The 26,132-nt window shown below is 39.8% G+C and overlaps 1 protein-coding gene across 1 annotated transcript in view; it reads left to right on the plus strand.

Annotated features, from left to right (window-relative positions):
- LOC122738234 overlaps window positions 1–26,132 on the plus strand; it is an 89,705-nt gene that overhangs the window by 60,270 nt on the left and 3,303 nt on the right. The window contains 13 exon segments of the mRNA XM_043980292.1: window positions 9,770–9,938; window positions 10,281–10,333; window positions 11,020–11,089; window positions 12,501–12,758; window positions 14,081–14,380; window positions 15,923–16,237; window positions 16,698–17,003; window positions 17,154–17,462; window positions 17,539–17,853; window positions 21,011–21,375; window positions 24,205–24,514; window positions 24,655–24,690; window positions 25,080–25,112. Coding sequence (XP_043836227.1) covers window positions 9,770–9,938; window positions 10,281–10,333; window positions 11,020–11,089; window positions 12,501–12,758; window positions 14,081–14,380; window positions 15,923–16,237; window positions 16,698–17,003; window positions 17,154–17,462; window positions 17,539–17,853; window positions 21,011–21,375; window positions 24,205–24,514; window positions 24,655–24,690; window positions 25,080–25,112 — 2,839 coding nt within the window.

The following is a 26,132-nucleotide window of genomic DNA, read 5'->3' on the forward strand; positions in this document are numbered from 1 at the left end:
CTATGTGGAAGCTAGTGCCCCTCACTCCTAGGACCACCTGGGAAGTAAAGGAAACCAGAAGGAATAACAAAAGCCTGGGTAATTCAAGCAGAACTACCAGCCTCTGCTCCTTCCCCTCATCCCTGCCTTCATTATGCACTCACTGATAATGCTTGTGGATCATATCACCTAGCACAAACCTTGCTGCTGCTCTCTCTGCCTTTTTTGGGTTATTGTTTAAGATCTCCAGAAATGTAATATAAAGTCATCTTATTGTTTTAGAAAAGTTAAAATAGTTTGCTTATAAAACCTCATCTGGCTTCTTCTGTTTAGAGAAATGAAGGGCCACAGAATATTGAAAAACCAACAAAATCTAATATTTTCCTTTTTTCCTATCAATATATTTTTTAAAGTTCTGAGAATTCCTTTTTTATATGTATATTTCCCTTTCTCTCTTTTGTCCCTTTGGCAGAGATGACAACAGAACTAGAAATGTGAGAAGCAGTGCCTAAGCTTAGGATCACGGCCATGGGGCCATGAGCCATGGCGCCACTTATGGAGGCTGTAACATCCACATATAGAAATAGCATATGAAACATTTTTAAAAAAGCAAATCCTATCAAATCCAGCCTCAGACACTTGACACTTACTAGCTGTGTGACCTTGGGCAAGTCACTTAACCCTCATTGCCCTGCAAAAAAAAAAGAGTAAATTCCATTCTAATTCTTAAATTAACTTTGTTTAACATTTCTGTTTCCTTATTTTACTACCAGGTCCAAAACAAAATACCTACTACCTGTGTGGATATAGAAGTTCTTGGTTATACTGTCTCTGAAAGTTACCATGTCTTTCTCTCTTAGATGGTCTAAGGTTGGGTTCCACACCCCATAAGGATCAATGACCCATCTTGGATGGAAGAAGGTGACCAGTCTCAGTCTCCTGGATATGATAACATTGAATTGAATGTTTTAGGGATACCATTGTAGTAAGACAAAATTCAAAATAAAACCTCTTAGGGTAAATATATATCAATTCCCCTCATTACTTGGGTATGACCTATTTTGGAGAGTAATGAAGTAGTACATTTTTCTAATTTCCTTTAAAAATAACCAGAAGTAAATAATGGTTTTCTCTTTCATGCGCAGTTTGTGGTTTTGTTCTTAAATGGTGATTGATTTCTTAAGAACTTCCTGCCAGTGTGGGGAGTAGATGGCAGAGTTAGCTTGATTTTATCTATGGCGACTTTTGAGCATCTGCAATGGTGCCTTGTGCACAGCAGGCAAAAATGTGGCAGAGGTAATGTGCGGATGAGTGTGATGATAATGTATGTATATATTAATAATAATAAACTGACCATTGAATGAACTTGGCATCCAGTAGAATGTGATCTTCCTAAGATAATTTCATTTTTGGTTTGTATAAAAGTTTGTTTATTCTGTTTGTCGCGAAAAAATTTTAAGTCCGACGGAAGAATGAAAATAACAAAGTTTCCAGGCTGTAGCAAATAGGTTTATTGAGAAAGGGGCCTGTCCCTTAACAAAGCCGGTCAACCAGGCTTTGGGCCTGAAAGACCCAGAAGTACAAAATACACGAGTTTATATACCCTTGGGGGAACATTTCTAAAATTAGAACATATTCTTGAGAAATAACAGCGGATCAGCATTTTGATATCAATAGGGTGGATCGTTGGTAGGTCAGTGGACAGCAGCATGAACAGGATTGCTGACCACCTCCAGACCCTGTGATATTTCCCAATGTGGATATCACAAGATCAACTACACTATGTCATAGGAAAATTGAGAAATATGGGAAAAGGACTTGACCTTCTAACCTTATGCAATCTATGTGAATCACAATTTTTTTGTTAATATATTGATCATTATTTTAATCAAATCACTTAAAACTATAGTAAATCTCTTATAACTACGGGATGGGGAAAATCTCACTGACATGTTGACCTCTTTGTTGGATGTAAACATCAGAATGAAGAAATTTTGTCTGAATGAAAAAGGGAATGGGAAAATGGGAAGGATGAGAACACTGAAAGTTATTCTTGATCTCCCCAAGAATGTTATCCCCACTGGTCTACAATCATATATTGTCTGGTTGAAGAGGAAGGAGGATAGTTAAATATAAACAGTTTTAATCCATAATTCCTTTGGGAACTGGAAAAGCAACAGGTAAAAGAAGTAATGTCTTGTCTCTTCATGGCATCACAAAATGACAGAAGTATGTGGGAGGCAGAGGCTGATCAGAGGGATGGGAGGGAGGTACCTGACTCTGTTTTCCTTTCATATGCATGTGTATGTAGAGGAATATAAACTAGACTAGCTTCAGAAGTCTGAAAACCATCTTGCAGGCATCTTGCAGAGAATGCAGTGCTCACCAGAAGGGATTCTTTTCCTTGATTCAATAGCCACCCTGAGTGTTTTACTAGCTTTTCTGAAGAGTGAGGCTCAGAAGAAAAGATGTGCAATTTGAGAAGACAGGAGTGAGCTCAGAGAGGCAAAGACCCACTAGAAAAGGAAAGGGAGTTTTCTAAAAGGCTTAGGTGCTAGCTCTTTATACTTTGTTGGGTAACGAAAAACCCTTTCTCAATTCAATGTCATATTAACCTTAATGCTTGCAAATACAGGTGGACACTCTTTGTATGGCAGGTGTGAGCTCAAAGCTGTGATTCTAGACATAGGTTAGATGATTTTTATCATCCTGTATGTGCAAATCACTCTGTTAATAGGAACATGTGAACTAGAAGCTGGGGTGCAAGGGGGAATCAACACTGGGGATGTAGTATAAGTGACCTTTGTCAGGTCCAAAGTAGCAAAGTCATATAACATGGAAGGCATGTGTAATGGTGGTTTGAAGAATGCCTGGACCATCTAAGATTGCATTATTCATGTGGTAGAAACTAGGAACCTGTTTCCTGGAGACTGGAACATGGGTGAACATTCTATGTTGGCCTACCATGTGGTTAGGAGACAATGTTTCCATTGGCTATGTAGCTGGTTTAAAATGTTCCAACCCAGCATCTCAGCTTTTTCTGGTTTCTCATTTGAGGGAGAAGAATTCCTTCACTAACAACCAAGCAGCAATTGAGGAGGCCCCGAGAGCTGTGTTCTTCCAACTTTAGCCACATGTCCTAGAGAAACTGGCCTGAGGTTTTGATCAGTACTTTGTACTTTTCCATTCTAGATGTGGGGAATGGAGTATTTGCTTGAGAACCGCAGGTCTCTGGGAGTCCCCTGGTGACACGGTGGTGGTAGTGGGGATTATGTCCCCAAAGTGTTGAGGAAAAATATTTGTCTGTTTGTTCTCACTGTATCTTCTTCGAAGTTAATGTCCTTTTGCTAATGCTAAGCAGAAGTTAAATGGCAAAATTGAATGAGGGTGTTAGTGGACTCCTAAAATGTGGAGATCATAATTTGTGGGTGTTAGAACTGATGGCAAAGAAGACAACACCCCCCCGCCTTGGCATACTAGAGAACCCTTCAGGGGGAGTAAAGGGCAACTGTTCTGACCTTTAGACAGTGATCCTAGAGTCAATCCATGTGTATAACATTCTCACTTAGGTTGCAGTGGGGTGAAGGCATGTACTCCTTCTGCAGCTAGGTACTGAAGTGGGAGGTGTACAGGCATGCTTCCCTTTGGGTATGTATGTCAAATGAGAGTTTATGTTGGTAATAAGATGATCACAGGCTTATATTTCATAATTTCTAGTTTGTGACACCCAGAAGCTAAATACAGTTTCTTCTCTTTGTTTGCTTGATATAAATGCATACTAATAACTCTAATATAATAATAAGCTCTATACGTTTTTTCAAAGCACTAATTTTATTCTTCCAACAACATGGGAGGTAGGTGTTGTTATTGTCCTCATTTTAAAGATAAGGAAACGTTGGCAAACAAAATTGAAATGAATTTCCCAGGGTCACATAACTAGTAAATGTTTGAAGTCAGGTTTGAACTCTGGACTCCCTGACTCCAAGTCCAGTGATCTATCTACTATGCCACCTATCTGCCTATTGAAGATATTGAGGATTTATGTATTAGTGTAAGATTTCCTACACATGGAGATTATTTGATCAGAATATTTGTTTTAGAGCTAATATGTCTACATAAGGCAGTCTATTAATATCTTAATTGGGAGTGAGTTGATCAGTGATCACTTTGTATCAAGTGAAAAGCAAAACAGGCAAAGATGTTTGGAGCTGATGTGTGGAGCACCTTTAATAAACTCAGGGTCTAAATTCCACAAGAATTCACAAGAAGATGGTTAGATCCTCTAAATACTTTAGGGGGATAACAATGTCCCCAGATAATCTTGAGCATTTGGAGCCTTATCTGGGTCACTGATTCAGTTAATAAGTAATTTCCTAAGATGGAACTTATTTGCCTGAATATGCCTGTCTTCTTGTGCTTCTGGGGCATGGTGAATTTATACATTCTCCACTTACTCCTCTGCTGCCTTATCACTGTATGGGAGATTAGCTTTGCTTACTCTTTGGAGTTCATAACTCTTTCTTTTGTGCGGCAATGAGGGTTAAGTGACTTGCCCAAGGTCACACAGCTAGCAAGTGTCAAGTGTCTGAGGCCGGATTTGAATTCAGGTCCTCCTGAATCCAGGGCTGGTGCTTTATCCCTTAACTCTTTTAAAACTTTTTTTTTTCTGTCTGTATTTTTATAATGAATTTTGTCTTCAGATAAAGGTAAAATTATTTTTTATCAAATTATGAATTAGTGTTCACTATGGAGGAGAGAATGAATGGGAAACCCAAATGATGGGAAAGACAAAAATGAATCCATGAAACCAGTCATCCTAGATGTTAAAACAAAACCAAAAGTCTATCTCAAGTTCTCTGAAAACAGAGTAGAACTTACAAAAGCACCAGAGCTGGGATTTGAGCCTTGGTCCTCTGACTCAATAGTCAGAATTATTTTCATTTTATTTCTTCTAACATAAAGCTGTTATGAAAAAAACTTCATATAGATAAACTCTCCCTCCTCAACTTTAAAGAAAATAACACTTTCAAATGTTTTCTCAACAATATAATTATAGGGTCAAATAGCAGGGCTATCTCTGTAGCTTTTAGTGCAAACTGACAAATTGCTTGCCCAAAAGATTAGCCAAGTTCATAATTCCACCAGCCATGATCTGGTGGATCTCTTTCTCCACAGTATACCAACTATTTCATGACCTTTAATTATGTTTGTCAATTTTGAGCCATGAAGTAGTACTTCAGAGTGATTTTTATTTACATTCTTTGATTATTAGTAAGGTTAAACATTTTTTTCTGATGGATTAATAAAAAAAGTCATATTCACACAGTTTGTACATTCCAGGAAATTACATTTCCATCCCCAAATGAACCTTATATAAAGGAAAACCATGTAAACAAAAGCAACCAACACAATGACTACATCTAACAGTCTATGCAAGATACCTCTGGTACCCCATCACTGTAATATAAGGAAAGAAGTACTTCCACATCTCTTTTGAGGGGCCAACATTAATCAATGAATCCATGTTTTACCCCATTTTAGTGTCATTTACATTATTATTATTATTTTTTTTTGGTGAGGCAATTGGGGTTAAGTGACTTGCCTAAGGTCACACAGCTAGTAAGTGTTAATTGTCTGAGGCCGGATTTGAACTCAGGTCCTCCTGACTCCAGGGCTGGTGCTCTATCTCACTGCGCCACCTAGCTGCCCCCGTCATTTACATTATTGAAGTAATTATGTATATATTCCTCCTAGTTCTGCTTACATCATTCTGCACAAGTTCATAAAACTCTTACAACCTTTCTCTGAATTCTTCTTGTTCATTTCTTATGGCACCACCAAAATACTTGATGTCACAAAACAAATTGTTCGGTCATTACTCAATCTTTAGGATACCACTCTGTTTCCAGATTTTTGATAATAAAATTGCTGCTATGAATATTTTGGTAACTATGAGACCTTTCTGTGTTTGACCTTCTTGGGTTATATGCACAGGAGTAAGATTTCAAGGTCAAAGGAAATGAACAGCTTAATGAATGTCCTCCCATAATTCCAAATAATTTTTAGAATGGTTGGACCAATTGATAGCTCTTCTGTCAATGTACTTGTTTGCCTGTCCTTCCATAGACTTCCCTATGTTGATTATTTTTGATTTTTGTCATATTTTCCAACTCTCACTCACTTCAGGGTTGCTTCAACTTTTAATTCTCTTATTATTAGTGACTTGGAGCAATCTTTCATGTGAAAAATTAAAATTCAGTGAAAAAAAAAACACCTATTGCTTCATCTTGGTGAACTGTTGCAAGCCATAGTCCCTGGTATTGGGGTGGGTGAGGCTGGTGGATCACTCAAGTTTGGGTGTTCTAAGCTTCAGTAGAGACAAAACTCATAGGGTGTTCACTCTAAGTCTGTCATTAATATATAGGAGTCACCAGACTACCTAGGTAGGAGTGAATCAACCTACATCAGAAAAACAGAGCAGATCAGTCAATCACTAACATTTATTAAGTGATTACTATATGCTAGGCACTGCGCTAGGTGATGGGGAGCCACCAGAGGATATTGAGTAGGGAAGTGACATGGTCAAACCTGTGCTTTAGGAATATCTGAATTTTAGGAAGATCACTTCAACAGCTGAATGGAGAACAAACTGGAGTGGGACGAATTTGTGGCAGGACAAACAACCAGTAAGTTAGAGCTTCTGTACATTCTTTGCAATCAGGTCATGAGTCGCTGCTGCACTTTTAGCTTGGAAGAGACAGGGAATTCCTGTTTCAAATACCACCACCACCAAATTGTTGAGTCACATGATCAAAAAGAGGGTGGAATTGTTTTTCTTCAGATACTGTTCCAATCTAGCAATCTCAAGAGAAAAAGGATACATGCTCAGTCTAGAGTGATTGGAGTTAAATCCACAAGATGACAGAAACACCTATAAAATTTGTAAAGTTCTGTGAAATAACATCAGAAAACTAACATAACTTGGAGCCCCCAATCAGTATTCTTACACTCAGCGTCTGTGTGTGCATGCATGTGTGCATATGTGTGTGTGTGTGTATACTTAGTTTGGACTTGCAATTTCGAAGGTGTGAGGAACTTCTGGTATGACAATTTCTTTTGATTTTTTTTTTTTTGCAGGGCAATGAGGGTTAAGTGACTTGCCCAGGGTCACACAGCTAGTAAGTGTCAAGTGTCTGAGACTGGATTTGAACTCAGGTCCTCCTGAATCCAAGGCCAGTGCTTTATCTACTGCGCCACCTAGCTGCCCTGACAATTTCTTTTTATCAATGATTACTGGAAATTTATGACTTATAGAATTTGAGAGTGGCTCAGAGCCCTGGAAAGTGAAGTGACTTGCCCATGTTCACACATCTTGCATGTGTCACTGGTAATACTTGAACTCTTAGGCTTCCTGACTCCAAGGTCAATGTCCATCTATTATGTCAGGCTGCTTTTCAAGATTATTGTATTAATCATATTGTTCTACTCATAGTTTTCAATGAGATCCAGATAGAAGTGATATTAGGACAAGTTGGTAGCCCACTATTATTATTATTTTAATATTTAATTTTTCTTAGAGACTGTGGTTTTTTTTTTTGGTTTTGTTTTTTTGTTTTTTTTTGGAAAGAACAGAAGACTTGGAGTCAGGAAGACATGAGTTTGAATTTTTCCTTAGGACATGCAGAAGTCACTAAACTTCTCACAGCCTCCGTTTCCTCATACATTAAACAGTAATAACCAGTATTTATTTACCTTACAGCATTGTCATGAGGATCAACTGAAAGGTAGTATGGCATAGTGAATAAAGTACTGTCCCTACAGCCAAGAAGACCAGGAATCAAGTTAGTTCTTTTTTTTTTTTTAAGTGAGGCAATTGGGGTTAAGTGACTTGCCCAGGGTCACACAGCTAGTAAGTGTTAATTAAGTGTCTCAGGCCGATTTGAACTCAGGTACTCCTGACTCCAGGGCCGGTGCTCTATCCACTGTGCCACCTAGCTGCCCCAAGTTGGTTCTTTACACATACTTTTTGCCAAGACAAATCCCCTTATATTCATTTTTGATTCCATTCCCTCTATCTTCACCAGAAGATCGCCTCCTCTATCATCCCCACTATCTTATAAATCTTCAATTTTTCCTACCTACTAGATGCTCCTTTGATATCTATAAGCATAGCAATGTTTCCCTCATCCTTCATAAATCCTTGATCTAACTCTCCTTACTAGCTATCATCTTATATCTCTTTTACTTTTAACAATTCAAGCCCTTGAGAAAGCCATGTACAACTTGTGCCTGTACTTCCTCTTCTCTCCTCTTCTGAACCCTCTGCAGTATGTCTTCCAACCTCATCATTGAACTGAAACTGCTTTTTCTGTACCTACCAATGATCTCTCTCTCTCTCTCTCTCTCTCTCTCTCTCTCTCTCTCTCTCTCTCTCTCTCTCTCTCTCTCTCTCTCTCTCGGCAATGAGGGTGCAGTGATTTGCCCAGGGTCACACTTCTAGTAAGTGTCAAGTGTCTGAGGTCAGATTTGAACTCAGGTCCTCCTGAATGCAGGACCGGTGCTTTATCCACTGCACCACCTAGCTGCCTGTTTTTGACTTTTTTTGGCAGACTCTGACCCTGTCGATTTACAGTAATAGGGAATTTAAGAAGCGGAGTGGGTTTCGGAGGAAAAGAATGAATTATTTTATAGATATACTGAATTTCAAATGTCTTTGGGATATAGTTTGAGATCCAATAGTTTGGCTGGTGATCAAGAAGGATTTTTACTATTATCATTGTAGTCTATTGTAAGGTAAATATAATAAGCACTAGTTTATTGCTAATAATTAATCAATCTCCTATTTTGCTCTTACACGAGAGCTCTACTGTAGTGTCCCAGTGTTATATGTGTAAATAAATGACCCTGAATTCTCTAAGGCTGTGTCATTGGAAAGCAAATTCTGGGTCCTATTAAGACTGAAAGTCTTCAAGTATGAACCCATAGGTGGTCTGTATGTCTTCTGTCTGAGGATCAACCTTATTCAGCTTCCAAAAGGCTCCTCTTCAGTTTGGCCATTGAGTGATTTTTCCCCCTGGTGCCAGATTAAGTTAGAGAAGAGTTGACTCTGTAGAAGAAATTCTCACAATGATATTACATGTCCTCAATATATCAAATTCTTATTGTTGATATTAAATAATAGCAATGGACAGCTGAGAACCCAAGGGGAATGAGGAGCTTTAAATATTCAGAATTGGAGAAACTGGATTTAGGTAGACTACAAGTGAAAGGATTATTGTCACCCAGGAGAGAAACTGTCATATTGTCATAGCAGTTTCTATCTAAGGAAGTCACCTTGAGAGTTTCTAGAATGCTTTAATGGGTAGGGAGTTAGTTATGTCATTATTATCATCAACATTATCATGCTTTGGATTTTTAAGCTTTCCCTTTTTTCTCCTTGGAACAATGCTGAGGGGTTGACAACGTCAATACTATTGCCCTCATTTTGCAAATGAAGTAATTGATGTAAATATATGTTAAGTGGCTTGCCCAGGGCCACAGAGCTAGTATCATATTTGGAACTCAAGCTCATATGTTCCACTGCCAAGGACAGTGTCCATTCCACTATACTATAGTGGAGAAAATTCAATTCAATGTACTGCCACAAACAACTGTTGAGAGTCCATTATATTCTAAGTACACTAGATGTTTGTTGAAGTATGAAAGATGGCAATGGGAGATTCTGTCCCAAAGAAGTGTCTTATTATTCACACTACAAGGACATATTCCGCCTCATTCTCTTGTCACCCAGATACTATTTGAGACTGATAATTCCCCATTGGGTGCTCAACTTCAGAAAATCTCTGATCAAATCTCTGATAATTTCTCAAAAGTGATTTTCATTGGTTTCCCTTCAGTGACAGAGTCTATGAATTTCCCTCCAGTTTTTCTCTTGCCATTTGTCAATAGAGGAGTTCTGGGTACGTGTCAGTGTGTGAGCAGAGTACATAGCAGATAGGGGAGCTACGTTCAAGATGACCAAGATGGCAACTCTCTGGTCTCTCATCCTTTTCTTCTTTGTCTTCCTTGCAGGTGAGTATCTCTTATCTTCAGGAATCAAGTCTCTAGGGCAGCCAGATGCAGGGCTCCTGACTAGAAGCTTATTTTGTTTGTTGCAGAGCAGATCAAGGATGTTAGAATAAGCATGGAGATGCCATAAATATTTACTTTACAAGAAGTGAAGTTCTCAAGTATAGATCTAAGCCCCTGATAGTCACCTTCTACTGCGTACAGGTGACTCCATATCTCTTTTTATCCCACAGGCTTAAAAACACCCCACAGTATCTCAGAATCTGTGGCCCATTACACTTGTAAGGTACAGCTGTTAGTGATGTGGGAAGGAGGTTCTCATTCAACAAAGAAGAATTTCTTTTCTTATATGTATAATTTTCTGCTTAACTGGTTCCTTTTAAAATTAAAATCAAATTTTTTAAAATTAATAAGCATTTATTTTTACTCCCACCCACCCCACCCTCTGGGGGGGATTAAAAACAAACTCCTTGTAGCAAATATATGTATAGTCAAGAAAAATAAATTCCCTCATTGGCCACATTGTAAAATGCATGTTTCATTCTGCTTATTGAAATCTTTGTTTTTCAGCTGAACAAAGTAGGCAATATGAATGGAATGGCATACTACCACGCTGTTAGGAATGCAAAAAGGGACAGTTTCAGAATAACCTGCTCCTTTCCATCTTTATTTGTTGCAAGATAATTTATGCCGAAATCATATAGACTTTGACTTAAATGAGTGGGTAGAAGGAAAATCCATGAAGGTGAAGGGAAAATGAATTTAGTCATCATCCAGTAGACCACTACAGATTCTTGTAGTGCTCTGAAAATCCAAAGTCCTATTTCCTCTTTGGCCATTTTGAATAGACAGGTCAGAATTAGTAAGAAACACACCATCCAAGTATCTCCCTGTAGATTGTCACTCTGGTTTCCTTGCCATAATATGAAGTGTCTCATTGAAATTGTTCTTGGTTTGTTCCATGTTTGAAAGGGCACACCGAGAATGAGCATGTGCCCTGTCATAGCAGAGTTGAATGAAGACAAAGCAAGTCAGGTAGATGGTAAGAATAATCCTCATTCCTAGATTCCATAAGGACACAGACACAAGATCTCTTTGTAGCTATGAAAGCCACCCATTGAACTTTGTACTTTCATGCAGGCATAGCCATAGTTCTACTAAATCAGTATTTTGATTAAAGATATTGAGTTTAATTATTCTTTCAACCTTATTAAACTAGAGTTTAATAAAGAAAAATCTATGGCTGGTTGAACCTTTCCTCAGTTGTTTTGAATCACATGCAAGACATCTAGGTGGTCCAGGGCATGAGAGAAAGCAGTTGTAAAAAAGAAGATAGGGTGCATTCTATGGGGGACATGCATTCTGAAAGGGCTCATTTTCCTGGTTGGAGTGTATAGAAAGGGAGGAGATAGCAGCCTCTCCAATGTATATCCATTCCTAATCCATTCCACTCATCCTTTCTCTTCATAAAAATGCAAAAGTCACCGATTTGGTTCTTCAGTTAACAAACATGATCCATATCCAAACCCTCATATTTAGTACTTTTAGGGGTGATCTATCTATCTATCTATCTATCTATCTATCTATCTATCTATCTATCTATCTATCTATCTATCTTTCTATCTATCTATCTATTTATCTATCATCTATCTATAATGCATTTCGAGATAAGAGGACTCTTAGTGGTCAACCAACTCAATCTCTTCATTTTATAGCTGAGGAAAACTGAGGCCCATCGAAGTTGTGACATACAAAATCACACATGGAGTGACAGTGAAGATTCATTCTCTGTAATTTCTTTTAAATTACTCTAAATTGCCTCAAAAAGAAAACAAAAATGACTCTGTTATAGCTACTGCCCTCAAGGATTTTATAGTCCAGGAGAAATACAAGATAAAGGGAATTTGAAGAGTGGTTAAGGAGAAAGGTACAAAGGATTTCAAGGCAAAACTTGGACCCCTACCTGTTTAGGGAATGTTATAGAGAGATTTCTTGTACAGCTACCTCCTGGATTCGATACCTCCTCAAGTCACTTCCAGCCCTGAATTTGTCATTCTTTCACCATATGATGCCATTTTAAAGGAAAGAGAACTTACCTCTAGGTGCAGGGCTCAGAGAAGGTATCATGATGATGAAGACCTTTTCACATTTGGGGTGAAGATGCTGATCTGGATTGATGGGAGTGGAAACATTGATTTTTCATGCTACCTGTGGGGTGGGAGCAGGGGTATGTGCGTGTGTCTGTGTGTGCATGTGCGTGATATCTCTCTGTGTTATGTCAGGGACAATATGCAATAGTTCACCTAATCTCACATAACATAAAACTAATCCTGGCTTCTCTGGGGCATGTTTATTTCCTTTCTATTAATATCTACATATCTTTGAAGTAGGAACTTCCATGAGATTGAAGATTCAGAGTATTAAAGGATTTCACTGTAGTGGTTTTGTCTTAGTGCAAGACCAAGGGGACTGGGGGTTTGTGTGCAGTGACAGCTGGACTTTGGCAGAAGCGACTTTTGTCTGCAAACAAATGGATTGTGGTTCAGTCTTTGGAGCTCCTAGGATAGTGGCATTTTCACAGCAATATGTCCCACCCATCCTCCATGGACTGTCTTGCCATGGCAATGAATCCTCAATCTGGGAGTGCACCCTTGGAGTATGGGGCCACAACAACTGCTCTCAAGACTGGTTTCCCTTCGTGCTTTGTTCAGGTAATATAACTACCCTTGTCAACACTGTGAAGTTGGACAATTTTGTTTAGTACCTTTGGTGTCCCCTTTCTGTTCTCTTCAAAGAGAACTCCTCTGACTCTTCCTGGAATTAAAAGTGACTTTAAATGCCCTGTTTAGTCTCCCTTTATTTAACATTCTTTTATTCTGAGGTGATGGATTGGCTACACAGAAGGAGTATGAGTTAGCAGGCAAAGACTTATGTTTCAGCTCTTCATGCAAATCCTTGCTTTGCTACTTAGGAGAAATCACTTTGGCAGCTGAATGGAGGATGGACTGGTGTAGGGAGGTATTCTCAACATCAAACCCAGTTGAAAGGCTGTTTCAATAGTTCACATGAGACCTGATTAAGGTCTGAACTAGACCTGAGACTCTGTAAGTGGAGAGAAGGGAGACTATTCAAGAGTTATGAGGACAGAAATGGCAAGATTTGATAACAGGTTTGATATGTAGGATAAATGAGAGTGAAAAGTCAAGGACGACACAGAAGTTGTGAGTCTGAAAGCTTGGTAGGATGAGTGGGACTCTTTATAGTAATAGTGAAGTTTAGAAGATGGGAATGACTTTCTCAAAGTCCTTTGTGGAAAACTAAGAATTTAGTTTCTGAGTTGGCGATTAAACCTAAATAGAAATGCATCTTATAGATTTGCCATGGTGACTTAAACTAAATTCATTTTGAGGTTCAAATAGCCATTGATGGATTCTTTTTAATGAGAGCAGGTTTTTAAAGGGGAAGAAGTTGCAAATATGAGCACATGGGATATTGAGGAACTTAAGGAAGAATGGAAGGAGACCAAATAAGGGTTAAAGGCTACAGAAACGATGTGCTGACAAGCTTCATACTTTTTTCCATAGGAGATGCTCTGCTTCCTAAACCTAGACCTTCTACTTTTTAGACTCAAGGAGGAGAAGTAAGACATTCCGTATGTTGCATAATATTCCTTGTCCCAGGATGAGGCTGCCCTATATGGCAATCACTTATTTTGTGGCTAGTTGAGTGATCCGGTCTTTTCTTGGAGGGAGAGTAAAGAGGAGAGATAGGTAGCTTCCAGAACCTGCTGTGGAGCTCATCCAACCACGATGAACTATTGACTTTAAGAGTCCTCATGTGAACTATTGATTTTAAGAGCCTTCAGGGGTTGAAGGAATGATGTTGGGGAAAAAAAAACCAACCTCTAGAGTATTTTCCCTTCTGAATTCTAAGGCTCTAGAAAAATTCAATTTGTTGCTAGCAATGAGTAATATTTAAACTCTGAGTTATATTGGAAGGAAAACCCTGTAAAACTCAGTGGTCTGTATTTCAGATGATACCATATCCATATCAAAGCCATATTTGAAGAATTTGGGCAGTCCCTGTGCAGGGATACCAGAGATCCAAGCCTTAGGACTCACGTTTCAGATATGTGGGGTCTATAAGAATGAGGCAGCTGTTCTGTGCAAGGAGCTGGGCTGTGGCTTAGTCATTCAAGCTCCCAACGAAAGACACAGAAAAACAAAGGACAAACTCTTTCAATGTAATGGAACGGAGTCTACCATCTTTGATTGCAAAATCAATAGAAATGTTAAAGATCCATGTGACAAAGAAGCTGAAGTGTTATTTTCAGGTAAGATATGCTCCCAGTTCTTTTGATATATCTCTCAAAGGATCAATAGGATGGAATCCAGTGCTCCATAGCATTTTTATTGACTTTATATAAGAACAACAAATTAGAGCCTTGTTCAAACATCTTATTCTGGTTCATCATCATGGTGTGGATAGGACTTGGGGGTCTTGAAGGCTGAGACAAGGGAGTACAAGCTCTTACAGATCCTACAAATTGGACCATTCTATCAATGGCCTCTTTATCAACCAAGATGGCTGCCCAAAAGTTGATGGATTTTAAAAATCCATGGCAACCCACAAAGACCACTTGTTTTTTTTAAAGACCACTTGTTAAGACATTAAGAGGTAGTAAAAATGATTGGTGGAGTCACATGGTTGTAGTCATTGTCTCTAAAATTTCTCTGATCCTGTTTATTTTGTGCCTAATAAGTTTATTTAGCTCTTCTAATTATTCTCAATATCCAATTGCATCATGTAGATATTTTGTTTAGAAAATCTATGGACACCTAATTTTTTTTAGTTCTTTGCTACCCCCTACGATGCTGGTATAAATATTTTGCTTCATATCAGGCCCTTCTATTATTGGTCTCCTTGGGGTATATGCATAGCAGTAGAATCTGTGGGCCAAAGGTTATTCCTATTTTAGTTATTTTCTTGGTGGGACACATATTTTAAACTCTGTTGTCTGTTTATATGACACCTGTTCAATGAGGCCTGTGAAAGTTACTTTCCATCACATTAAAAGGTGTTAGAGGGTATGGCTTGGGAAGAAATTATTGATTTCCTTTGAGTTTAAATCTAGCCCTGGACAAATCACTTCCCTCAGCCTTAATTTTCTCATCTCTAAAATGGGAATAATAATAGTACCTACCTTCCAGGGTTGTTCAGAGGATTAAATTGGATCCTGTTTGTAAAGCACGTTGCAGATCTTGAAGTGCTATATAAATGCTAGCTATTGTTATTTCGAGGGACAATAAGGATCTTGCCCTGGTTGCTTGAAAGGGGAGAAACTGAGCCAAGTCCTCTTTTGTCCATCTTGCCCCCATAGTCTTAGAAACTTGACTGGAGGATTCTACTCTGAAGAGTATAGGTTAAAGGATGTAAAGATATTTAACAAGGAAAGAAAGCAAGGGGAATATTATGGATCTGTTTAAGTATTTAGAGATTCATAAAGAAGACAGATTCAGTGGCTTAGAGGACAATAATAAGAACTATGGGTATAATAGGCTGCATCTCATTGAAAGTCTTAAGTTAGGGGCAGCTAGGTGGCGCAGTGGATAGAGCACTGGCCCTGGCTTTAGGAGGACCTGAGTTCAAATCCAGCCTCAGATACTTGACACTAGCTGTGTGACCCTGGGCAAGTCACTTAACCCCAATTGCCTCACCAAAAAAAAAAGAAAAAAAAAGAAAGTCTTAAGCTGAGGTTGGTTGACCCCTTGTTAACAGCAATGTAAGAAAGGACTTTTGGTCAGATACAGGCTGGCCATTTTGGCCTTGGATGTCCCTCCTGGTTCTGAAATGCTGTAATTTCATGATTTCTCAGGACACAGAGAGGTCCGACTGGTAGAAGGGGAACATCGATGTGAGAGACGTCTGGAAGTGAAGCGAGGCCTGACTTGGGGCACTGCCCATGATTCTGATCCTGATCTTCAAACAGCTAATGTTGTCTGTCGAGAAATCGAATGTGGAGTAGCTGTCTCCATCCTGGGGGGAGCTCACTTTGGAGAGGGCCCTGGAGAAGTGTGGAGAGAGAGCTTCCAGTGTGGGGGGAATGAATCCCACCTGCTCCATTGTCCCTCGAAGTTGAGGCAGAAGGACCAATGTACTCATCGACAGGATGCAGGAGTCAGGTGCTCAGGTGAGGGCCTTGTGCAGGACTTGGGATGTCTGTCATCATTTCTACCTTCCTTCATCTTCTTGAACAGTTTCTTCTTCCAAATCTATCAGGAAAGAATCTGACAAAAGTCCATGTTATTTCTATGGGATTATTTGGATTTTTTAACAAAGTCCTTATTTGGCTAAACCCTATGGCTTTAACTCTGGGATATGTCTGTTTGTGATTCTATTTTGCCTGATACCCTCCAAGAATCATTTCTTGAAGACGACCACATATTTCATCTAGCCATGAGAACAATCTCAGCCTCTCTGGAACAAAATTGGGGACTAGGAGGAGAGAAACAAAGTAAAGGAGTATTGGGTTATTCTTGCCACTTAGTGAGTGTTCAAAGCAAGTCAGTAGCAGAGTGTTAATAGCCGACGGGTCCCCTGGGTCTGTGCCTAGAAGGCGTCTATGAAGAAACCCTTTTGTTCTTCCTCAGAATATGGACTGGTGAATGGAAGCAGCAGATGTGCGGGGACAGTGGAGCTTCAGGTTCAAGGGCTCTGGGCCCCTCTCTGTGCTTCCCACTGGGATATAGAAGATGCCAGTGTCCTCTGCCACCAGCTCAACTGTGGCAGTGTGCTGGCTACCCTGAGAACGGATTATTTTGAGGAAGGCATTCATTCCATCTGGACTGATGAATTTCATTGCATGGGGACCGAGCCCCATTTGTGGAAGTGCCCAGTAAGCACCTTGGGGGCATCTCCCTGTACCTCTGGGCATGTGGCAGTGACCATCTGTTCAGGTGAGTGCTGAGTGCGAAAGAGATGGCCCCCACATGGGGCAACCCTGCATTTCGATAGGGTTGCCATTTCTGTATAGCCCTTTTATCTTTAAATGCACCATTTCTATCGGTGCTCTATGTCTGTTATGTCTCTGACCCCAGGCCTGCCAGGATCTGTGCAGCTGAGGGATGGACACAGCCACCGTGATGGGAGAGTAGAGATTTCCTTGCATGGAGTCTGGGGCCAGGTCATGGATTCTACTTGGGATCTTAATGGTGCCCAGGTGGTGTGCAGGCAGCTCCATTGTGGAAAGGCAGAGAGAGCCACTATCCCTCCTGCATCCCACCACAGAAGAGGTCCTGTGGGCCTAAGCAGTGTAAGGTGTGTGGGTAATGAGACCCAGCTGAGCCAGTGTAACATCTCCATGTCTGCCTTGGCTCCAGTGGGGATCACTCAGGATGTTGGTGTCATCTGCTCAGGTGAGTACCTGCCCAATCCTTCAGAATCCTTCCTGGTCTCCCATTTTCATGCTTAATGATGGACCTTGTCCCTCAGGGAGTAGAAGGATCCGCCTGGTGAACGGCACTGGTCGCTGTGCTGGGAGAGTGGAGATCTACCACAATGGCAGCTGGGACACGGTGTGTGATGATGCCTGGGACCTCTCTGATGCCAGTGTGGTCTGCAGACAGCTGGACTGTGGTGTGGCCCTCAGTGCCATGGGGTCGGCTCACTATGGGGCAGGCGCTGGGCCCATCTGGCTGGATGATCTGAGCTGCTCTGGAAATGAGTCTGAACTCTGGAAGTGCCCATCCCAAGGCTGGGGCCAGCATGACTGCAGACACAAGGAGGATGCTGGTGTTCTCTGCTCAGGTCAGTTCCATAGCACTAAATGCATTTCAAATCTTCTTCTGTGACTTCTACTCATTGCTCCAAATCCTGGCCCTTGGGTCAAACAGAACAAATCTAATCTTTGATCTGCATGGCAAATACTTCAGAACAGATTTAATTGTCCCTGAGACTCTGATTATATAGGCTAAACATCACCAGTTTCCTGAATTGTTCCTTATATAGTATAGACTTGATGCACTTTATCACTCTGACTCTTCCTCTGGACATTTTCTTTTGCTTTTTTTTGTTGTTGTTGTTTTAGTTTTTGTCCAGGGCAATGAGGGTTAAGTGACTTGCCCAGGGTCATACAGCTAGTAAGTGTCAAGTGTCTGAGATCGGATTTGAACTCAGTTCCTCCTGAATCCAGGGCTCATGCTTAATCCACCTAGCTGCACTGCTTATCTAAGACATGCTTATACTCTGTCACCACAAATTGAACATGATACCCCAGATTTACTCTGACCAGGACAAAAAGTATAATATTACTGTCACTTCCTGCCTAATATCGCATCAGGATGTTTTTGTTTTTGTATCCATATTATACCACTGACTCATATTGAACTTCCAGGTACCCCCATGAGATCTTTTTTGGACAAACCATTTTCCTGATCATTTTGAAATTAATTTTTTGGACCCAAGTATAAGAATTTCTATTTATTCCTATGAAATTTCATATTAAATTCAGTCCAATGTTCTCACTTGTCAAGATCTTTTTCAACCAGGGTAATATAAGTTTTCTAAATTTTTGTAGAAAACTCACACTGGACTATACTTGATAAAGAGTGCTGACTGTTAGTGCCAAAAGCTACTAATCAGTAGCATATCTAACTGATGGCCACAGAGTGTGCAGGGGTAGAGCACCTATCTCTGGCTTGACCCACAAATGGGATCATGGAGGATCAGAACAGCAAGATCACCCAGACTACATTCACATGGGGCCTCCATCAGGGCATACATTCTTGTAGGCCCTGGTTCAGCAGTATCCATGGAAGTGACACTGGGATTTTTCCTCTGACACGATTCAAATGAGATCACTCACTGGACATTTCAATTAGATCTCCTAAGGTAGATAGGACTTACTTCTGGTTATAATTGCTGGTGGCAGAGAGGAGAGGGGCTTTGACATTAGAAATATGAGACACTGTAGGACTTCTTAACCCGCCTTTGGTACATATTAGGTGCTCAATAGAATTTTGTTGATCATTGAGGCTTCACTTATGTTCTCTGACTTTTGAAAGATGCTGAAGAGAATACAAATTATTAGACATGGCCCTTTAATTAATCCACTAAATATGTATTAAGCACTAAATGCATTTAAAACAGTATACTAAACACTGGTGAAGCAAAATTTTAAAGTGGCATTATCTCTGACCTTGAGAAGCTTACATTCTATTTGTGTTGGGAGAGTGATAGAGGGTACTATTATATATACACAGATAAGCATAATAGCACTCAGGGAACTGATGGGGGCAATGGAGATATCCAGAAAACAATAAACTTGTTGTTTTTATGGAAGAAGAGAACCCTCTTAGCTGGAGAACAGTGGAAGGACAATAAGAAAAAGTCTCACAATGAGGATGGCACCTACCTAAGCAGATTCTTTTTTTTTTTGGTGAGGCAATGGGGGTTAAGTGACTTGCCTAGGGTCACACAGCTAGTAAGTGTTAAGTGTCTGATACCAGATTTAAACTCAGGTCCTCTTGACTCCAGGGCCGGTGCTCTATCCACTGCACCAACTAGCTGCCCCTCCTAAGCAAATTCTTAAGGGAAAAGAAGGATTCTGAAAAGTGCAGATGAAAAGGTCATTCATTCTAGTTATGGTAATGGACTATGCCAATGAAAAATGGAAGCTGGAGCTCATTTAATAGCTATTAATTTGCCTAAGGTGAATTGCAGAATGCATAAATGGGAGGCCAGAAATATGACTGGGAGCTAGATTGTGGCAGGCCTTAAGTACAAGGTGAAGGCGATTATATTTTATCCTAGAGGCAACAAAGACCCTCTAAATGTTTTTGATCTTTGGAGTAACATGATGAATACTCTGCCTTGGATTATTTTGGTAACTATCTGGCTGATTGAAGACTTTTTTAAGATTCTAAAATCTATTTGGAGAGTGGGCTGTTCAGTATAGCTTACCTTAGATTTTGGAGACTTTGTTGAGATAGTGGGCTAACATATAGGAATTAGGAATATACCATGGCTAGACTTTGGGATACATGTTCCTAGTCAAGAACTTATCCATGAATGCTTATTTGTAAAGTCAATTATACCTTGGTTTTTCTCCACTATACTATTTTTAGTTCCAGAAGATTTCTATACCTCTCATGTATGGGCATATGCAGTTCTTTAATAAGCTTCCATAATCTAATTTTTATAAGCAGTTAGCTATATAGACTTTGTGTAGATAGATTCTGCCCTCTTTTGGATTTTTAGATTTATAAATATATGATATTATTTAGTTCTAGGGCAGTCCATTGACTTTGTAAATACGATGATCTGGCACATTGGAAGAAAATAATGAGAGTCATTATTTTCACTAACCAAATTGGAAGTAATCATTTCCTTCAATTATTTTAAAACATTATTATGAGAATAGGCCCATGGGCTTCATCAAAGGGACCCACAGCACAAAAATGGTTGTTTAGATCTCTCCCTCCAGTGTGACTATAACAGGGATGGGCAACAAAGTGAGAAATGTATACTTGATTTTTACCTTTCCCAACTGACAAGCCAGCTGTGTACCAGAGAGATAAGCATCCAGTCCAGGAATGGCTACTTGTTTAGTGGAATATAGACTATTTGTGTATTTGTTTATATTTATGCATCTTTTCTCTATTCTATTTAATGTTTCAAACTTTCTAGGGTGTGTGGTGTAGTAGTAGTAGTAGAAGTGGTAGTAATAGTAATAGTAGTATAGTAGTAGTACTAGAAGTAGTAATAATAGTAATAGTAGTGTAGTAGTAGTAGTAGTAGTTGTAATAGTTCTTTCCCTCAAATATTAAAAGAATCCAAACTCTCCTAGACATATACAGGGGTATGAGTTAGACACATAAAAAATAGAACATAGAGGGGATATATAGCACAAAGCGGCAAAAATTCAGTGGCTAACCTGTGTATTGACTTGTGTCTTCCTTCCCAGAGTTCACTGCACTGAGACTGGTCAATGGTCTCCACCACTGTGCTGGAAGACTGGAGATTTTTCACAATGTCACATGGGTAAGTGTCTGTAACACAACCCTGAGTGACGTCTCCCTGACCACCATATGCAAACATCTGGAGTGTGGAGACAAAGGATGGCAGGAGTGGAAACAGCAACTTACAGGCAACTTACGAATGTCTTGGCTGGATAATATCCAGTGTCAGAAGCAGCCCAACACCTCTCTCTGGCATTATCCATCTGGACCTTGGCAACAGCATCCCTGTCATCCTGAACATGAGGTCTGGCTCACTTGTGAAGGTGATTTCTCTGCAAAAAAGGCTCTGAGCTGGGGTAACCAGAATAGGGTAGGGGAAAATGAGGCACATACTCATTTGAGCACATATACAGGACCCCAGAATTCCAATGTGTAAATGACCTGAGGTAATTCCTCCCCTGATAGAGTTATTTTCATGAAGACTGTCAGTCTGTGAGATATTCTAAGGTAAACAGTAGTTCTACCTAAAAAGTACCATTTATATCTCTTGTGTCATAGCAAGATATGGGTTGGGGGCAGCTAGGTAGCGCAGTGGATAAAGCACTGACCCTGGATTCAGGAGGACCTGAGTTCAAATCCAGCTTCAGACACTTGACACTTACTAGCTGTGCGACCCTGGGCAAGTCACTTAACCCTCATTGCCCCACAAAAAAGATATGGGTTGGCATCTTTGCTTTTGATTCCTCCTACAGGGAAAGGAGGAAGGATATTCCAAGAAAATCCATGTCAGGAGATAAGAGGAAGCTATAATCTTCTGAGAGAACTAACTCAGGAAAGGATTACAGTGAGAGAAAGGGGGAGATAAAATTGAGGATAAAGCCCATTTCCAGTAGATTTACTTAAAAACTGACATTCCTATAGTGCTATAAAGTTTTCAAAATGCATTGTCTATTTTATCTTGTCTAAATCTAACAATAACTCTGCACCAGGGGATTTTTGAAAATCATTTTGCAGAAGAGTAAACAGACTCAGAGAGATCAAGAGACTTGACTGAGGTCACACAGTGAGTGAGGATGAGTTAAAAGTTGAGTTTGAACCCAGGTCTTCCTGACTCAAAGTCTGACTACACCAAATAAAGCATAATAGCTGAAATTTAGCTAATGCTTCACAATGTGTCATATGCTTTACACAATCATATCATTTGAATCCCACAATAACTCAGTCATGTTGGTAGGAGAAGCAGCAGAATTAATAGCTAGAAAACCCATAACACCCCAGATGTTCCACAAAATCTTATTGTCCAACTCAAAGCTGTATAATAATGTCTTCAATAAGATATTGGATGAATGGTCAGCCAGCCTTGGATTGAAGACCTCCAATGACTGGACATCATGGTAGCCTAAAGAAGGCTTTTTCATTTTGAGGCAAGTTTATTCTATTTATTTATTTAACTACTTATTTGTTTATTCAATCATTCATCTACTTTTTTTGGGGGGGGCAAGTTTATTTTTTAGGAAAATTTTCACACTGAGACATCATCTATCTCTGAAACTTCTGTCCATGCTTCCTACTTTTTCCTCTGATCTTTCTTTCATGTGACAGTATTTTGAATACTTGAAGAAAGTGAGCCTGTGTCTTCTCCAGAATAAGCATTCCTAGTCCCCTAATCCAATTTTCCCATGATATAGAATTTACTTTTCTCATAGTTGTGTTCATAGATTCAGGTTTGTCCATGTCCTTCCTACAATGTAGTCCCCACTACTTGACCCAGTACTCTAGATATGGGCTGACCATCAGATCACCATTCAATATATGAGACCTATGATGACCTCCTTTTAAAACTCCTACAACCATACTGTGAACTCATATTTCACCAAAATATGAGAATATTAAGCCCCAGATGTTTTTCATATGACCATAATATCTCTATCCTATGCCCGGCTGTTGATTTTCTGGATTATTGTAGGAACTGACATTTATCCTTATTAAACTTTATCATGTAGATTTGTACCAACATTTTATACATCTTCCCTGTAGCACATGGTGAATACTTGAATGCAGTAGTGGATTAATGATCTTCTGAATGAACTGTCAATTATTTATGAAGTAGCTACTAAGTGCTAGGCACTGTGTTAAATGCTTGGGTTATAAAAGTACAATGGAAGCAATCTCTGTTCTCAAGAAACTTGCCTTTCACTTGGGAGAGTCAATATTTACATAAATAAGTATATACAGTAATCAGTATAGTTTGGAGAGGGGGTGTGTATGCACAAATAGAGGAGTCAGGAAAGAGTTACTATAGATACTAAGGATACAAGGAAAGATACAAGGAATTCCAATTTAGATTTTACCATAACCATGCCTTCTCGTCCCATGTAAATCTTGTCCATGTCCTAAACATTTTCTACCCAATTTGCTGGAGAACTTTCTGTAGGGCAGTGGTGTAAACTGAAATAGAAATGGATACCTATGGGTCATTAACTTAGAGAACAATAAATTAACATTATATATGCAGTATTGTATTTTTGTTTATTTTGTTACACATTTCCTAATTACATTTAATATGTTTTCATCCACACTGGGAAGTTTTGTAGGTCAATAGCCTATGGGCTGACATGCTTTAGAAAAATCTTTTAATAGTTAATAAATAACAGCGTAACAACTGGACTGTTTATATTTCATCGTTTGATCTCACAAAGCCCTCTTCGTCTGCCATTCATACCTGTCCTGGAGGATACCTTTTCACTTCCCTTCTCATGTATAGCCCTTCTCACATATTCTTTTTCAGAGATGTAAAAAGTAGGCACACTCTACCAAATATGAGGAAAAGACAGACCTTTAAAACAAAAAGCTGAGGATGTAGAGGAGTTCAGGGGGCTGAGAAAGAGAAGCCACATCTTTCTCTAAAGGTGGCTGGAACCAAGGGACCCTGACATTTCAGGAAAGGCAGTGGCAGTTCCAAGCCTTAAAGGGGTGCACTTGTGAGTGTAGACACCTTGACTTGTATGATGAAAGAAAGAATGGGATAAAAGAGAAATGTTCTTTGTAGGAAATCCAGAGGAAACACTCAAGAGGATGACAAACACACACAACTGCTCAGCTTCCCACAATTGCACAGGTATCTACAGTTCCAAGCTTTGCCTTTTCTTTCTGTTGACACCTCTTCTCTCAGTAACACCCAGTGGATGCTTTTTCAGAGGACAGGCTGCGGGTCAAGGGTGGAAAGGATGGCTGCTCTGGGCGAGTGGAGATCTTGCATGGTGGCTCCTGGGGAACTGTGTGTGATGACTCATGGGACTTGGCAGATGCTGAAGTTGTGTGTCGGCAGCTGGGCTGTGGCCCAGCTATATCTGCTCCAGGAGAAGCTGCCTTTGGACAAGGGACAGGGACTGTCTGGTTGGATGAGGTGCAGTGTAAGGGGAGCGAATTGTCTCTATGGGACTGTCCTGCAGAGCTCTGGGGACATAGCAATTGTGGTCACAAAGAAGATGCATCTGTGAACTGCTCTGGTGAGTGAAGGGTTCTTGAGAAGGATGTGGGGTCAAGAGAAGGAGACTGCTGAGAGCACCATAGACACAATGTCTTCTGAGATGATCATGGGCTGTGACTCTTCCTGATCATACTGACACATTCTCCTTTTTCTCTGCAGGTGAGAGACAATTTACTGCATCACCACCTGAAACAGGTAACCCTCTGCCCTTCTCTCTTCTTATGGGCTTCATTCATTGTGTCATCCTCAAAGGAAATTCCCCTTGAGTCACAGAACACATGCTGTATCAAAAGTCAACTCACTGATGTTCCCTGGGCAATGAGGGTACGAACAAATCCCACATTCTCTACAAATATGGGTGGAGGGCTCAGACTTGCCCTAGCCAGCCATCTTCATCCCCGAGTATTTTGGGGTCTGGATAATAAGTCAATGAGGATGATCCCCACTGGGGTGATTAATTGTCCTTTAAGATTTTTCTTCCTCCAGCCTGTCTCCCACAACTGCCTCAGAGAGATTCACAGTGCCTGTAATTGTTTCCATCATCCAGGGGACTCTTGTCTGTCTGCTTCTCATATTCATGGCAGTTCAACTAAGTCGCAAGAGGAACCAGAGAAAAGGTAAGTGACCAAGGACATTTAGTGTATGGTATTTGTTGAGCTATTTGAATGAGCAATGAGATCTGTGAGGGAAAGGGAAAAGTAAACAAAATGTCCAATGGGTAACTTTTTTGTTGTTGCAACAATTGATTTAGGAAGAAATAGCTCAGGCAAGAACCTATTTTCGAAAAGGAACTGTGATTTACATTTCCCTCAACTGAATTCATGATTTGGGAAGCTGTACTCTGACAATTTTACTACTCTTAGCACTTCTGGGGAGTATTATACCCTGATCCCCTCTTACCCTTTGTTGAAGGGAACTCAGACCCCTTCTCTTCGTTCAGTTGAGGAAAGTTGGACTTTTTCATAGAAGACATTATTTCTCCATAAGCTTCTAGAAAAAATGTTCTGTTCCAAGATGTACTTGCATATATATGCTTGAAGGATCCTTTTGTAAGCTGCATGGCTACTCTGTAGAGAACATTTTGATGTCACTTATTAAGGAAGAGGGTTTTAGAAAGAATTTCAAGACTACTTTGATCAACGTTTGCTCTTCTGAATAGAGCTTGTCTTTTGAGTAGGTTGAGAGGTTATGAGATATGATTTTTAAGAAAGTCTGGGATGGTATTTTTCTTCCCTTTATATCTTCTTCTTATTCCTACTAATGTACTATTAATACAGAAATCACTTAATTGTTTGTTGAATGAATTACCACCTCTCCCAACTATCTCCCCACTTGGACTTATTGACACCCAATTTCACTGTTAGTGATTAATTAATTTACTTTTTTTTAGTGAGGCAATTGGGGTTAAGTGGCTTGCCCAGGGTCACACAGCTAGTAAGTGTTAAGTGTCTGAGGCCAGATTTGAACTCAGGTACTCCTGACTCCAGGGCCGGTGCTCTATCCACTGTGCCACCCAGCTGCCCCTAATTTACTTTTTGTTAAGTGTTATTACTCCTCGCATGGGGAGCCTATTAAGCTTTATTAATTGATTATAAGGAATGTTAATTTTTTCACTCTGAGACCCAATTTTATTAAGT

The sequence above is a fragment of the Dromiciops gliroides genome, chromosome 2, assembly GCF_019393635.1.
Source record: "Dromiciops gliroides isolate mDroGli1 chromosome 2, mDroGli1.pri, whole genome shotgun sequence".
NCBI classification, from domain to species: Eukaryota; Metazoa; Chordata; class Mammalia; order Microbiotheria; family Microbiotheriidae; genus Dromiciops; species Dromiciops gliroides.